Raw genomic sequence first — 14,267 nt, 5'->3', positions numbered from 1 at the left:
TCCTGCTCAGGCTGGCCTCGAACTCCTGACCTTGAGCAATCTGCCTGCCTCAGCCTCCCAGAGTGCTAGGATTACAAGGCGTGAGCTACCGCGCCTGGCCTTGGTTTTGCTTTTTAAGTGAGCTGTTACCTAAGCTGTTTGTCACAGCCATACAATTAGTTGGAAAAATAGTGGATGCCTACATGATATAATTGAGGAGCCTTAGGAAACTGTCCCCAAACACAAAACTTTCTTCCACCAGGCCTTTATGGTGCCTGTATACTCAATAAGACTTTAATCCCTTTGATTCTTATCTCCTGACAACATTAATTAGGAAAATGCAAATAGCCCTATGCTCCTACCTCAGTAAATATCAGTAAAGAGGTTAGGGATTTTAAGCAAGATACCTCAGGGGCTGCTCTGGGGGAAAAGGGAGCTCCAAATAACACCATCCTAGGGCCACTCTACCTTTGTGTTATGGCTGAAGTTACCCTAAAACTTTATTTATAAGCCATACAGCTGCAAAAACAATTAAAAAAACATTCCCTTCAGCCAGGTGCAGTGGCTCACACCTGTAAAATCTTACCACTCTGGGAGGCCGAGGCGGGCGGATTGCTCAAGGTCAGGAGTTCGAGGCCAGCCTGAGCAAGAGCGAGACCCCGTCTCTACTATAAATAGAAAGAAATTAATTGGCCAACTAATATATATAGAAAAAATTAGCTGGGCATGGTGGCGCCTGCCTGTAGTCCCAGCTACTCAGGAGGCTGAGGCAGGAGGATCGCTTGAGCCCAGGAGATTGAGGTTGCTGTGAGCTAGGCCAATGCCAGGGCACTCACTCTAATTTGGGCAACAAAGCGAGACTCTGTCTCAAAACAAACAAACAAACAAACAAACAAAATATTCCCTTAGGGCAGTAGTTCTCAAACTTGAGGGTGCACAAGAATCCTGCTGTAAGGCTTGTTAACACGCACATTTCTGGGCCCTTCCCATAGAGATTTCTAATCTCTAAGAAGTTCCCAGGAGACGCTACTGGTCAAGAGACCACGTACAGTACTCTGAGCACTACTGTTTTGTTCATAGCTTCCCAGAATTCCCCAGGAGAAGCACTAGGCAGGGGTTGAAGGTGGAGGTACAGAGGGGGAGGGGGAGAAGATCTCCAGAAGGGAAGTTGACTGGTTCAAAAAAATCAGTCTCCCTGTTGATTGTTGTTTATTTTGAATCCCTTCCATCTTCATATCTGAAGTAAGAAGTCACTGATTAGTGTCTCTGATCTTAGGGCTTTGGGCCCTAGCCAAGTCCCAAGAGAGAGTTTCTCTATGCCTCATTCTAAGCACAAATGGGACCTTCAGTAAGAGCTGTTGGTCCAGACCTTCCTGAAGCTTTGATTCACCACTACATTTAAAGTCACAGAACCGGAAAGAATCACTAGGCCTTCACATAAGGCCCCTAGATAATGCTAACATATTGGATAATGGAGTCATGTATCATAGACAGTATGATGCTGACATCAGAAAGTTCTAGTAAGTGAGAGAGAAAGAAACTGGCCAACCTTTTAATCCTACTAAATGTACAAATAAATAGAATTAGACAGAAGCTTACAATATAAAGACAATTTTATTGCCAATAAAAGCCTTTAATAACTTGTTTTATCCTGTTTCAGTAGGACCTTATTCTTTCTGATGAAAATCCAGTCATAGCATCTCTCATTAAAAATAAAATTATTTTGAAATAAATAAATATATAAAATAAATAGCATATACATTTCATAAATAGTTTGTCCTTATGCACAGTATCCATGCTTACATTTTAATATCATTTTTCTTACAACCTACCCCATCTCCCACTTCCAATGGCAGGGAAACTGCATGTCAGGACAGATGAGAAATCTGCAGCAGGGCTATAGCCCCCAGGATTTTCTTAATGAGACTTCTCCGAAGCTCTGTAGGTAGCGTCTATGGCAGATTCCTTGGTCTTTTGTTTATACCCATTGTCAAGGTATTTGGGTAGATTGTGGGGCAAGACACCCCTGGCCCTTGGCCAAGGGCCCCCATTCTTTGTCATGCCACCTCAGGGGAAAGAACATGAGAAAAGAAAAAGTATATACAAGATTCCCTCAAGCCCACCCCCTCCCCCAACATCCCTCCCCCAAAGTAACCCAACCCTGATATACACTTTGAACAACAAGAGAACAACTGGGTTGAGTCGAACAGTAAGTGCTTCTCCGTTATCTAAATTGATAGGAAGGAAGGATTGAAAAGCTATGAGTATAGTGCTTGTAGGGACAACTGTGGCCCCAGAGTATATGGGTCCCAGAAGTCACACGAGAGGTCCATTACCTATAGCGGAAGAGGTCTCTGGACATGGAGGGCAACTTAGAAGGATCTACCGGCCTGGGTAAAAAGTGAGTGAATTTCTGGTGTCGTTTAGTCCTGTGTCCCTCCCGGGGTGAGCCGTCTTTATTCAGGGCCACATAATACTGTCTCTCCGAGTCCGAGTGTTTGTACAAGGTGGAGGCATAGGTGTTGTACCAGTTTTCTTCAAACTGTTCCCGGAAAACACATTCGCGTGTGAGTTTCTTCTGTGAGGGTAAGAAAATAAAGCAGAGCCCATTATATGACTATTTCTCCCATCCCAGCTTGCTGGGGGAGAAACCCTGAAATAGCAATAGCACATTGATATTAGAAAATGTCAGTCCTATCTCCTCGTATTAATGAGGTATCTTTCTTCCAAGTAGCACAAAACACTCTCCTAACTGTACCTCCTTCATTCTCTTTCATGAGCTACACAAAAATGTTTTCGGTGAGATCTTTCCTGAAGGGAGGAGACTCGAGAAGATGGCTTCATCTGGCCCTTTGAGCCCGAGAATTGCTGCTATGGCCTCCCAAGGCCCTGCTGGCACCCACCAACCTTTCTCTCTACTTAGGGCTGATGATGTTCAAATCCATTGAGATTACAGTCAACCACATCAAGTGACAGCAAAGGCCTCGGATCTATATAAAGCTCTATGGGAGGTGAGCTGTGATCTCTCCTAATGAAGGGTCTCAGACCTGTCAGTTGGAAAGCTCAGAAAAGATCTCCTTGAAAAGCTCCTCCAATCTGGCTACTTCAAGCTGGCAGCTCCTGGGTCTCTTGCCTCTGTCCCTTCTCACGCTTGATCCGGCCGCCATACTACTTGCTAGGGTTGCCGATACCGAGTGCTGGGGACGGGCCTATCTCGTAGGTGTCAGGGAAAAATGTGTTCTGATTTCATGGGGTGCAGGCAGCCAGAAAGTATGCTATGTGACTCAAAAGCCAGAGCCAGGAGTTGGGATCCTCTGAAAGGGTTAAGGTCAGCAAATCACTCACCATTCCCCAGCTCTGGGCTAGCTTCCAGAATAGAGAAAACGTACTGCAGCCAGCCCAGTCCTAGCTGGGGGCTTGGGGCTGTCACCAGACCCTGGAACCCTCATTCTTCATTTGTTTGTTTCATTTGGCCTTCGGGACTCAGCTGAAGCAATCTGGAAATCAGGGACTGTGTTGTTAACCTCAGAATCCTCAATCTTCCACTGACTATTTTTTGTGTCTGCGTGTCTGCTACTCCTTTGGGCACACATTAAAATTCAGATGTACTCCTTGGGGGTGGTTAATGCCCCAAATCCTGCCCATCTACTTGACAAACCAGCACAGCTTACTGTTATCATCGGACAAGCTGGCCCTCTAACGAAAAAGGCAAAAGCAAATGTATCACAGAAAATCTTACGTTTCGATGAGGGCTGAATTAGTGAAGGTGTTATGTAGCCAGACCCTGAGCAGCCAAGAAGTAACTAGAAGACACTAATCCTTTACAGCTGACAAAAGTGCTTTCAAGTGCTAGATAAATGTTTTTATACTTTTGCCTTACATTGTCCAAACACTGATGGTAACAGCCTCCAATGAAAAGAAAACCTTAAACTTACCGACCCATAGAGTTCTCCTCGCTCATTCATTCCTAGGTACAGGCCAGAGTCCACTCCTCGGATGCTAATCAGCCCCACGGCCAGGCTGATAAACTCCAGGATTCCTAGGGCAAAAAAGTGAACACCATTCCTGCTACTGACATCAAGTTAAGAGAAAGCTGTTCAGGTGACATGAGCTACCAGTCATTTGTCCCCAGGAGGCCAGCCCTGTGTGCCTTTGGTGAATTGCCTGACAAAAACCATCTTTTGACCACATGTACTCACCAGCAAATTGGTATTAACGGATCAACACCTAAGTGGACATATAGGAGTGACATTTATCGGGTGTCGGGAGGGTGGGGGGGAGGAGGGGATGGATATATACAACCACAACGAGTAAGATGTGCAGTGTTTGGGGGATGGACACGCTCGAAGCTCTTACTCGAGGGGGGAGGGGGGCATGGGCAATATATGTAATCTTAACACTTGTACCCCCATAATATGCTAAAATAAAAAAATAAATAAAAATAAATAAAAAACCTTGGTCTTAAGAAAAAAAGATAATTAGAAAACAAGGGAGGCTTATCAGTTTATACTTCTTTTGTCATCAGGAATAAAAACTCTGAAAAGTTAAAAAAAAAAAAGTCCCCTCTGTCACTGATAATTACAACCAAATCAAGACTGAAGAACTGTTTAAGATGCCAAAAAAAAAAAAAAGAGCAGACATATGTATTTCACTAAAAAGATAATAAAATCTTAAGGTATCCTAAAAAAACCCCATCTTTTGGCCAGGCGTGGTGGCTCATGCTGGTAATCCTAGCACTCTGGGGGGCCAAGGCGGGCGGATTGCTCGAGGTCAGGAGTTTGAGACCAGCCTGAGCAAGAATGAGACCCTGTCTCTACTAAAAATAGAAAGAAATTAATTGTCCAACTAAAAATATATAGAAAAAATTAGCCAGGCATGGTGGTGCATGCCTGTAGTCCCAGCTACTTGGGAGGCTGAGGCAGGAGGATCGCTTGAGCCCAGGAGTTTGAGGTTGCTGTGAGCTAGGCTGATGTCCTGGCACTCTAACCCGGATGACAGAGTGAGACTCTGTCTCAAAAAAAAAAAAAAAACTCCAAAAACCAAAACCATCTTTTGCTGCAAATATGTTACTTCAGACAGAGAAGGCACTCAGTTACTGTGGACCTCAGTTTTTCCATATGTTAAATGGGGGAAACCATTTCCGCCTGTATTCAATACTCTTAGTCACATTATGAGGAAGAGACCACGAGAAGGCTTTGGCGACAAAAACTCCACAGGAGTACAAGGTCCTATTGCTGTCAAATACCACTCATTTCAAGAAATTGGAAGGCAGCTTTCTAAATGCAGGAATGAGGCTAGGTTTCTGTATCTTTCCCAAAGTCACTTCCCTCCTCCCTAGAGTACAGAGTACCTTACTGTCCTCTAGGCTGAACTTGTTTTGCACCCTCTCAGCTTCCATGTCCTTAAAGCCAAATGAGGCTGTCAACTGCCTCTAGCTGACTGTAACAAAGGCCACACAGGCCACTCACGAAGTTTGTTCCCCCTGCTTATGGCAGGAGGCAAAACTTGGCTTCATGAGAGCTTTCTCCTGAAAAGTGTTCTCAGCTAGTACTGCCCCAAGCTGACAAGCCTGTCATTCTCCCCTTCGCTCTTGAGAATTTTAAGTTTATCCACGGTGAAGAGTTGGCAGGTGGTATTGGACTCAACCCTGATTTGAGATGTTGCAACTTTAAGGCGAAAGGGAATAAATTCAGAAATGTCCTTCTAGCTGACAAGGTTACAGGTGAAGATTTGAGAATGTTTTCATTTACCCAATAGCAGCAGGAGGGAGGAAAAAAAAAGAAAGAAAAAAATCAACTGTTAAGAGAGAAAAAGGACCCAGAACTGAAATCCTGGTGACACTGAAGATTACAGTTTTGTCCTAAAATAGTAATCTGGATACAGACATAATAGATTCCTCTTTGATTTTCTTGTCTCTAACCATGTTTTTCAACATATAGACCGAAAACTTGTTATGACTGTTTGAGGCATCCAGAGGTATCAAATGAGCTCCTATCTGGCTTTCTTATCCCAAAATGCAATTTTTTTTTTTTTGAGACAGAGTCTCACTTTGTTCTTCCAGCTACAGTGAGTGCCGTGGCGTCAGCCTAGCTCACAGCAACCTCAAACTCCTGGGCTCAAGTGATCCTCCTGCCTCAGCCTCCCGAGTAGCTGGGACTACAGGTGAGAGCCACCATGCCCGGCTAATTTTTTTGTTTCTATTTTTAGTTGACTGGCTAATTTCTTTCTATTTTTAGTAGAGACGGGGTCTCACTCTTGCTCAGGCTGGTCTCGAACTCCTGACCATGAGCGATCCTCCTGCCTGAGCCTCCTGAGTAGCTGGGACTACAGGTGCGAGCCACCATGCCCAGCTAATTTTTTTGTTTCTATTTTTAGTTGACTGGCTAATTTCTTTCTATTTTTAGTAGAGACGGGGGTCTCACTCTTGCTCAGGCTGGTCTCGAACTCCTGACCATGAGCAATCCTCCTGCCTCAGCCTCCTGAGTAGCTGGGACTACAGGTGTGAGCCACCATGCCCAGCTAATTTTTTTGTTTCTATTTTTAGTTGACTGGCTAATTTTTTCTATTTTTAGTAGAGACCGGGTCTCACTCTTGCTCAGGCTGGTCTCGAACTCCTGACCTTGAGTGATCTCCTGCCTTGGCCTCCCAGGGTGCTAGGATTACAGGCATAAGCCACCGCTTCCAGCCCCAAAAATGCAATTCTTAAGGGTAATAATATTCTATGTAATCTACAGAGGGAATTGAACTGATTTCTTAAAGGGAAAAAAAATTTTAATAGGCTAATTTTGAAATCAGGTTCAAAATTCTACTAAGAAGTCCTCTGTGGAACCCCAGTGACTCGAGCTGGTGGGCTGGTGTTCAGGTGCAGCAGCTTTGGGGAGCACATGTTTCCTCAGCCCCCCCAGATCTGTTAGAAGGATGTAAGGTTCTGCTGGTGCCATTCTGTAGAATACTCAGGGTTTGGCCTTTGGCCTCTCTCATCGAAATCCTCCAAGTTTTCATCTCAGTCTGGTTGTTACTAACTCTTACAGTACAAAGAAAGGAGTCAGGGAATAAAACACTGGTATAAGATGATAGGAGGGCAAGGGAAAATACCTAGTCCGAAGTAGGGGTTAATCAGACACTGATTTAATGGACCTAAATCTTCAGTTGCACCATACAAGGTTCTGCTCTGTTTAGCATTTTACCAAATGATTTATAAGAGGACATAGGACTAGGCCGGGCGTGGTGGCTCACTCCTAGCACTCTGGGAGGCCAAGGTGGGTGGATTGCTCAAGGTCAGGAGTTCGAAACCAGCCTGAGCAAGAGCAAGACCCCGTCTCTACTATAAATAGAAAGAAATTAATTGGCCAACTAATACATATAGAAAAAAAAAATTAGCTGGGCATGGTGGCGCATGCCTGTAGTCCCAGCTACTCGGGAGGCTGAGGCAGAAAGATTGCTTGAGCCCAGGAGATCAAGGTTTCTGTGAGCTAGGCTGATGCCATGGCACTCACTCTAACTTGGGCAACAAAGCGAGACTCTGTCTCAAAAAAAAAAAGAGGACATAGGACTGCTTACCCTGGTTCTAGGAGACATATAGCAGAGAGGGATGACACAATCAGGATTCAGAGAGATTTCAAGAGGATGGAAAAATGGGCTGGCTACAATAAAACATGCTTAATTAGAATCACTGTGAAGTCCTGCACTTTGGTCCCCCAAACCAATTTCCCATGGTGTTTTGTGTCTGTGGTTTTGTTGAGGGAGGGTGAGCCTCAGTGCAGACAGTTAACCATATCCCTTAGTTCATGGGCTATTATCATAATTAGTCTGTGCAAGAGCTTTTTAGTTATCTATTTCTTTCTTTTTTATCTCCATGCCCTGCTCCCATCTACCTCTCTACTTCAGGCCATGTATATTTTCTTGAAAACATGTACTGTTATTTTGTGTTCTATGCATTTTAATTACATGCAAGTCTGCCCATTTCTGCGATGGGGAGAGGTGGCTTACCAAAACATACACAATAATGGCTTAAGAGATTCGACTGAACAAGGTAAACTCAGTATGATGGGCGATTAGAGAGATTATTAAAAAGCTAATGTAAAACTGGCAATATGAAAATCATTAAAAAGCTAGTATACAGCAATAGGAATAAAAAGGGAAAAAACCTAATGTGATCCAAGGCTGCATTGATAGAGGTCTAATAACTAGCATAAGGGGGGGGATTGCTTCACTCTGCTCTGACCTGGTTAGACCACACTGAGAGCACTGTGTTGAGTTCTAGTATGCTTAGAGAGGAATATGAAAAAAACAGGAGCATGTTCAAAGGAGAGTGGCCAGTATGGCAAAGAAACTAGAAACCAGGTCATGATTCAGTTCTGGATACTAAACTCCGAGGGACACCAATCCACAGGAGCCTTCAGTTCTTTGCTTTGCTCAGGCAGATTATTCCTGATCTTCAAGTCTTACTTCCCTCATTCTCTAAGTATCTCATGTCTCTGACCACCCCGAGCTCATTAAGTAGCAAGGGCAGCTTGTGATCTCACTGCCCAAGACCTGGTGTGAGAACAAATCATGAAACCAAAGAGGTGTGGCCACTTGAGTCACCACAGTTTTTCTCCAACTCTCTGTTAACCCTGATGCCAAAGGACAGATCATACAGGAAGTCACTTGGGTTGTGTCCAGTAACAGGGGTCTCCAACAGCTGGAATCATCTCTGCCCAGCTGTCTTTGGGCATCATTTCCTTTTGCCAACTTTCCTATTAGCTGGATTCAAACTGTGGGAACCCAGTGGCACATGATGATGGAATAGATATTCCTAAACCTTCTCCTGAATCCCAGCCAGCATGAAGGGGGAGAGAAAACAAGCCATTTTCATATTTTCCCAGCTACAGCTGGACAGGGGTGTTAACAGCGAAGTGTTGAGGCGAAGTATTAAGTAGACGAAGTTTGTCCTCAGTACTCTCACCCTTTCAAGGCCCAGGATCTGCCTCATCTTGACCTGTCCACCCCAGGCTCTGGCCTTTTCTTGACAATTCCCAAACTTTTCTCTTCTTACACCTCTCTCCCTAGGGCCTCAGTCGCAACTGATCTGTCCTGAGCCCCACTGCTTTAGAATCTAGCTGGATGACAGGTTAATGTGTCATTTAATCTGATTCTAGAACTTGCCCAAGCTCCCTCAGCCATCCTTCCAGACCTTCGGGGCCAAGACAGTGCTGCGTTGGCATCTTGCCACATAAGAACCAGCTCACTCAAAAACCAAAGCAGCTGCATGAGCCTGCTCCGTCCCACCTGGTGGGAGGCCTCTCCTCCAGTCTGGCTCTGGGCTCTGCTCTGCGCGTCCACAGGTGCCTCTCAAGAATGTCAGGATCCCTGTGAACCTCATGTAAATACCACCAGCCAGGCAGGATTGAAATACTCCTGGCTACTGATTGCAGATGGAGAGAGGGGAGCATACGCTGTGCCAACAGGTTATTATTTGGAGTCGGGGCTGCTCTTGGGCTCAGCCTGACTTGTTCTGAACACATGGATTCCAGGGTAATCCTTGGAGGCCCTGCTCTCCAATTACAACAAATAGCTATTTACTTTACATGGCCTTTGGAGACTACCTCCTCCCCCCAAGCAGAAATCTATAATATTTTATATCTTAAGTCTGGCCTACTTTACCCTGCTGGAATGTTGACTGCTAAAGCACTTATGGAATGTTAAAGTTTCGATTTATTGAATACCCTGGCTGATTAACTCAAATGTGGAGGGAAGAGAGAGTTAGCAAACTCAACGCCACCTCTTTCTGTGCCAAAAGCTAAACTGAGAAAGAGTAAGTGTGTGTTTGAAAGTTGGCAGGGGAGGTTACAAAGAGACAGCTTTGACCAGTTATCATTTCCTTTACAGGAAATACAGGGAATTGCCAGGAAGTCAGTGAAGAAGAAAGGGAAAAGGTGATGCTGAGGTGGTCTTGGGTAGTGTTTTTTTTTTTTTTTTTTTTTTTTAAAGGCAAACCCCAAAATGAAGCAGTCACTTAAGCGGCAGTGAAAACATCCCTTCCTCCTGCCAGTTTTATTTCCTTTGGTTTCTCCTTAAACTTAACACCTTTAGCAGGCCTGAGAGATGAAAAGAAATCAAGATGTGTCTTTAGGGAGGTAATTAAAGACCACTTATCGCAAGAGCCTATTACTGATTTTAGGTTGACCTTGTAGGTTATTTGGTTCAGCTTAGGCACAGAGTCAGACAAACACTTGTAGCTGCTGAGAGCTGTGCTCATAGTTTCTCCACTTTCACTGCCCCTACCCCACATTTCTCCATCATTTCATGAATTTGGTTGTATATATCAGAAACGAGCTACCCCACTGTCTTTAGGCCATTTTGCGAAGGCTCTGAGGCCAGGGTGAGAGTCCTATTCCTTACGAAGAGGAACAAAAGGGGACTGCAAAATCACAAGTGATGGAAGGGAAAAAAGCCAAGTTAACACTCCCTCTCTTCCTACTCCACCTCATCGCCCTTTTGAGGACCTGCTGCAAGTTTATACAGACACCTGCACCCCTCCGTTACCCCTCCCAACTTATTGTACTCCAGCTCTTTTGAGCGCATTTTTCCAAGATGACATAGACCTCATTAGGGTTCCTGCCTGCTCCCAGCAAGGAAGACCAACCCTGGCCCTAAGTTGTTTTCTGGGCTTGGCCTTACCCAGCAAGTGGCCCCAATGCCCCCCCCCCCTTTTAGTGTGCACTCTAGGTACAGCTGTAGCAAGGCATGGAGAATAGGAGGATGGGGAGGTTTGGGGGTGCAGAGACAGTGTGAAGGCGGGTGGTACAAAGAAGGGGACCGTGTCATGCTTAAGGGTAGGCAGAGCCTTTTACTGGCTTAGGGGTAGAAGGTAGCTGTCACAGCATCCGCTTGATGGCTTAGTAGAGATTAGGAAACTGAAAATAAACATGGCAAATTATTGAGGAGTAATCACAATTTGCTTAGAAACTTAATGACCCCTGTCCCAGTTCAAGCCTTATATTAATTGTGTAAGTAGCTCTGTGTGTGACAGGCAGCGGTGTCCTTTGAACAATCTGCATAGAGGTGGGCAGGCAGAGACAATCCTGGATGGAGATTGGACGTCTCCTGTCGCAGGCTCAGGAGACACCTGCTTCTGGGGCTGGGAGTGGGCCCAGGACGGTTTCCTCACGGAGGCAAGGAGTCCAGAGGTAGTTCCAGGCAAAAGCCGCTCTAGGACTCGTGTCCTTACACGGTGGACACCGTGAGGTTTTCCTAGATTGCACGATACCCAGCTCGTGCGACCCCAAGGTAGGCAGGTGCCACGGAGGCCGGTCCCCGCTGGCCAGAGCCCGCCCAGCGCGCCCATGGCCTGGAGCAGTCTCCTGCTCCAGGCAACCGGCCGCCGCGACAGCCCTGCTGCTCTAGTGGCTCGGCCCCCGCTGCAGCCACGGTCCCCCGCTTCCCAGGCGAGAGCTCCCACCCCTCTTCCAGCTCCACCTGCTTTCGTCCCAGGCCCAGTGTCCAGCTCTCAGGACCCGACCTCGCTCCCGGGGGAGAGAGGGTGGAGTGCGGAAAGGAGAGGCCACACCGCAAATCGCCCCCGCCCCCTCCCGAGAGCGGCCGAGGGTGCCGGCCGCCCTGACGCCGGGCGGCTCAGGTCCGCGCCATCGTGTCCCGCCTCGACGGGCCGGGACGGCACCCAGCCGGGGGGCGGTGCGCGGGCCCCGCGCTCGAGCCCCGAGCCGTCGGCTCCCCAGCGAGCCGTCCGCCCGCCCCCCGCCCCTCCCGGCCGCGTCCTCACCGAAGCGGCTGTGGTCGTGGCGGGTGCCGTGCACCGTGCCGTTGGGGAAGATCTCCAGGTGGAAGCCGGTGCGGCAGTAGAGCTGGCGGCGCCGCAGGATCCCCTTCAGGTGGGCGAAGTCTGTGGGCGAGCCGCGCTGCAGCTTCCCCTCGATCTGGCCCAGGCGCTCGTTTAGGAAACCCGGGGAGTCCGCGAGGGGCACGTTCCCCAGAGCTGAGGAGAAGCCGTGCAGATCCCAGTCCAAGGAGGCGAAGACTCCCCCCACCTCCGCCATGGCGGGGCGACGCGGGGCCACAGGGCGCGAACTGCTCTCCCCGCGGCGGGCGCCGGCGACGCGGCCGCGCTCGCTCGCTCGCTCCGCGCTCTGCCGAGCCGCAGTCGACGTCTGTTCGCGTCCAAGGAACTTCTCAGCGGCGGGGAGTGTGGGGCAGCGCGCTCCTGACCTTGCTCTCAGGCCGAGTGCCGCTTCCCCTCCGCGTCCATGTCCCCCGGCCTCTCATAGCTGGCTTCGTGGAGCTATCAGACGCAAACGGCACTTTATATACATCCCCACTCCCCTTACATTGACATATTGGATATTTAAATACAAGCCACACCTCACTGGCATCCCCTCGGAGATTGGTGTGTGGGTTCTTTTTTTTTTCCTTCTCGCATCCATTTGGCTCTTTTTTGGGAGAGGAGGGGGGGTGGAGGGGGAGAGAGCGAGCGAACTTCACTCCCTCTTTTATTATGAAAAAAAAAAATGGCAGGAAAAAGCTACACATTGCAGTGAGGCATAACTGCTTTTGGCAGGTTTTTCTGAAACTGCTGATGAAATAACGGAGCCCAGTGCGTGGAGGCCGTTGGCGCCCACGGCCTCAGGCCTGTTCCGTGGGGCTCTGTCTGTCCGCTGCGAGGGGGCAGTCCCCACCTCCTACGCGTCCTTGCGTCCTCGGGCTGCCAGCCTTTGCAGAGTGTCGTGAGACCGAGGGCGGAGGGGGGGTGGTCCACGCGCTCCTGATCCCCTCTCATTCTTTGGCCAGTCGGAGGCTGCGGAAGGGACGTCTGGCCCAGGACAGGGACTCCCTAGTTTCTTTGTTCCGCTGTCCCCCCCCCAAGTCCCACTCCCTCCCTACCTGTATAGGTCAAGGGGCTGAGGAAGTGAAAAATCCGGAAGCAAACGCAGTTGCAAAATTTGGGATCGGGGGTGATGGTCCCTGCAGACACTAAGGCTGGGGCCTTAAGGGGTCTGGGAGGAGCGGGAAACCCCACGGAGGAAAGACGACTTCTTTTTAGGGGACGTTACAGCTTGGGGAAAGGAGGGGGCAGTAAGAAATAGAAAGCGATCTTTTTGAAAAATGATCTCGACTGGCTTTCTGGGCGCGCTTTTACAAGGCTCGAGAGAGCAAGCTCCATGAGAGGCCATTGGCAGTCTGGAGGGGGGCTCCCCCCACCTCTTTTCTTGTTGCAAACAGGTGTTTCCTCGCTCTGTCCCATGCCCTGCTCTCAGATATTCTATCAGGAAGAGCGGGAGTTCAGGTGGGACCCGGCGACAGCCAGGGCAACGGGCAGCGTAGGGAAGACCTGGGGAGCAGGTGCGGGCCTGCCCCGCGCCCCCGCACCTCTGCCCCGCACCTGAACCCCGGGGCCCCCCTTGGGCCCTGGCACTCGGCGCCCCGCTCGCCTATTAAACGGCGTGGTTATTTGCAGTTTTCTCCCGCAGCCGGCGCTGGCCGGCTTCCCAGGCGCCCTCAGGAGAAGCTGCACACGGGGCGCCCCGCGCCACTCCCCCCAACGCCGCCCCCCCACCCCGGCTTTGCAGCGCCTCCTGCTGGAGACCCTGCATCTCGCGGCGAGTTCAAACCCATGGTCACCATGAAATGAGAAAACACATTCCGCAGCTACAGTTACTGCAATTCGAGGTCCTGCTCTTGGGCTCCCGCGTGCACCTCTTGCTCACTCCTTGGAACCATAGCAATTCTCGGTTTGGAACATCGGGGCCTGGTGCTGGTGTGGCTCCCTAGCTCAGACGCAACCCCCAGAGCCAAACCTCCAAAGCCAAGTGCAGGACATAGTAGGTGCACTCAAATAAGCTGATATGCTGCCGGTAGTAGAGAACACACAGGCCAGTCATCTTTCAATTGTAGGGGACATAGACATGCAAAAGGTGGGGTCATATTGGGGTATTTGTGGATGAAATGATAGGCTGTCTGGGATTAGCTATGCAATAATCCAAAGTAACAAAGCAAAAGAGGAGCTGGAACACATTCTACTAAGTGATATATCTCAAGAATGGAAAAACAAGCACCACATGTACTCACAGCAAATTGGTTTTCACTGATCAACACTTAAGTGGACACATACGAATAACATTTATGGGGTGTCGGGCGGGTGGGAGAGGGGAGGGGGGACATGGGCAATATACGTAAACTTAACATTTCTACCCCCATAATATGCTGAAATAAAAAAAAAGAAGGCAGAAGGAGTGGAGGCATAGATGCAATATTGTTCTTGTGTTGCTAATTGTGGAGGTTGGGTGATGGAT

General features: G+C 48.5%; 1 protein-coding gene across 1 annotated transcript; it reads right to left on the bottom strand.

The window, feature by feature from the left end:
* Nucleotides 1-1,585: 1,585 nt before the first annotated feature.
* Nucleotides 1,586-12,324, bottom strand: FGF16 (fibroblast growth factor 16). Its single transcript, XM_012755329.2, has 3 exons — nt 11,744-12,324; nt 3,915-4,018; nt 1,586-2,557 (listed from the first exon to the last, which is right to left on the bottom strand). The coding sequence occupies exons 1-3, from the start codon at nt 12,015-12,017 to the stop codon at nt 2,312-2,314; spliced, it is 624 nt and encodes a 207-aa protein (XP_012610783.1). The 5' UTR covers nt 12,018-12,324; the 3' UTR covers nt 1,586-2,311.
* Nucleotides 12,325-14,267: the final 1,943 nt, after the last annotated feature.

This window comes from Microcebus murinus, chromosome X (genome assembly GCF_040939455.1).
Source record: "Microcebus murinus isolate Inina chromosome X, M.murinus_Inina_mat1.0, whole genome shotgun sequence".
In the NCBI taxonomy this organism is placed as follows: domain Eukaryota; kingdom Metazoa; phylum Chordata; class Mammalia; order Primates; family Cheirogaleidae; genus Microcebus; species Microcebus murinus.
Note: the sequence above shows the minus strand (reverse complement) of the source record. Positions and strands in the feature narration are given on the sequence as shown.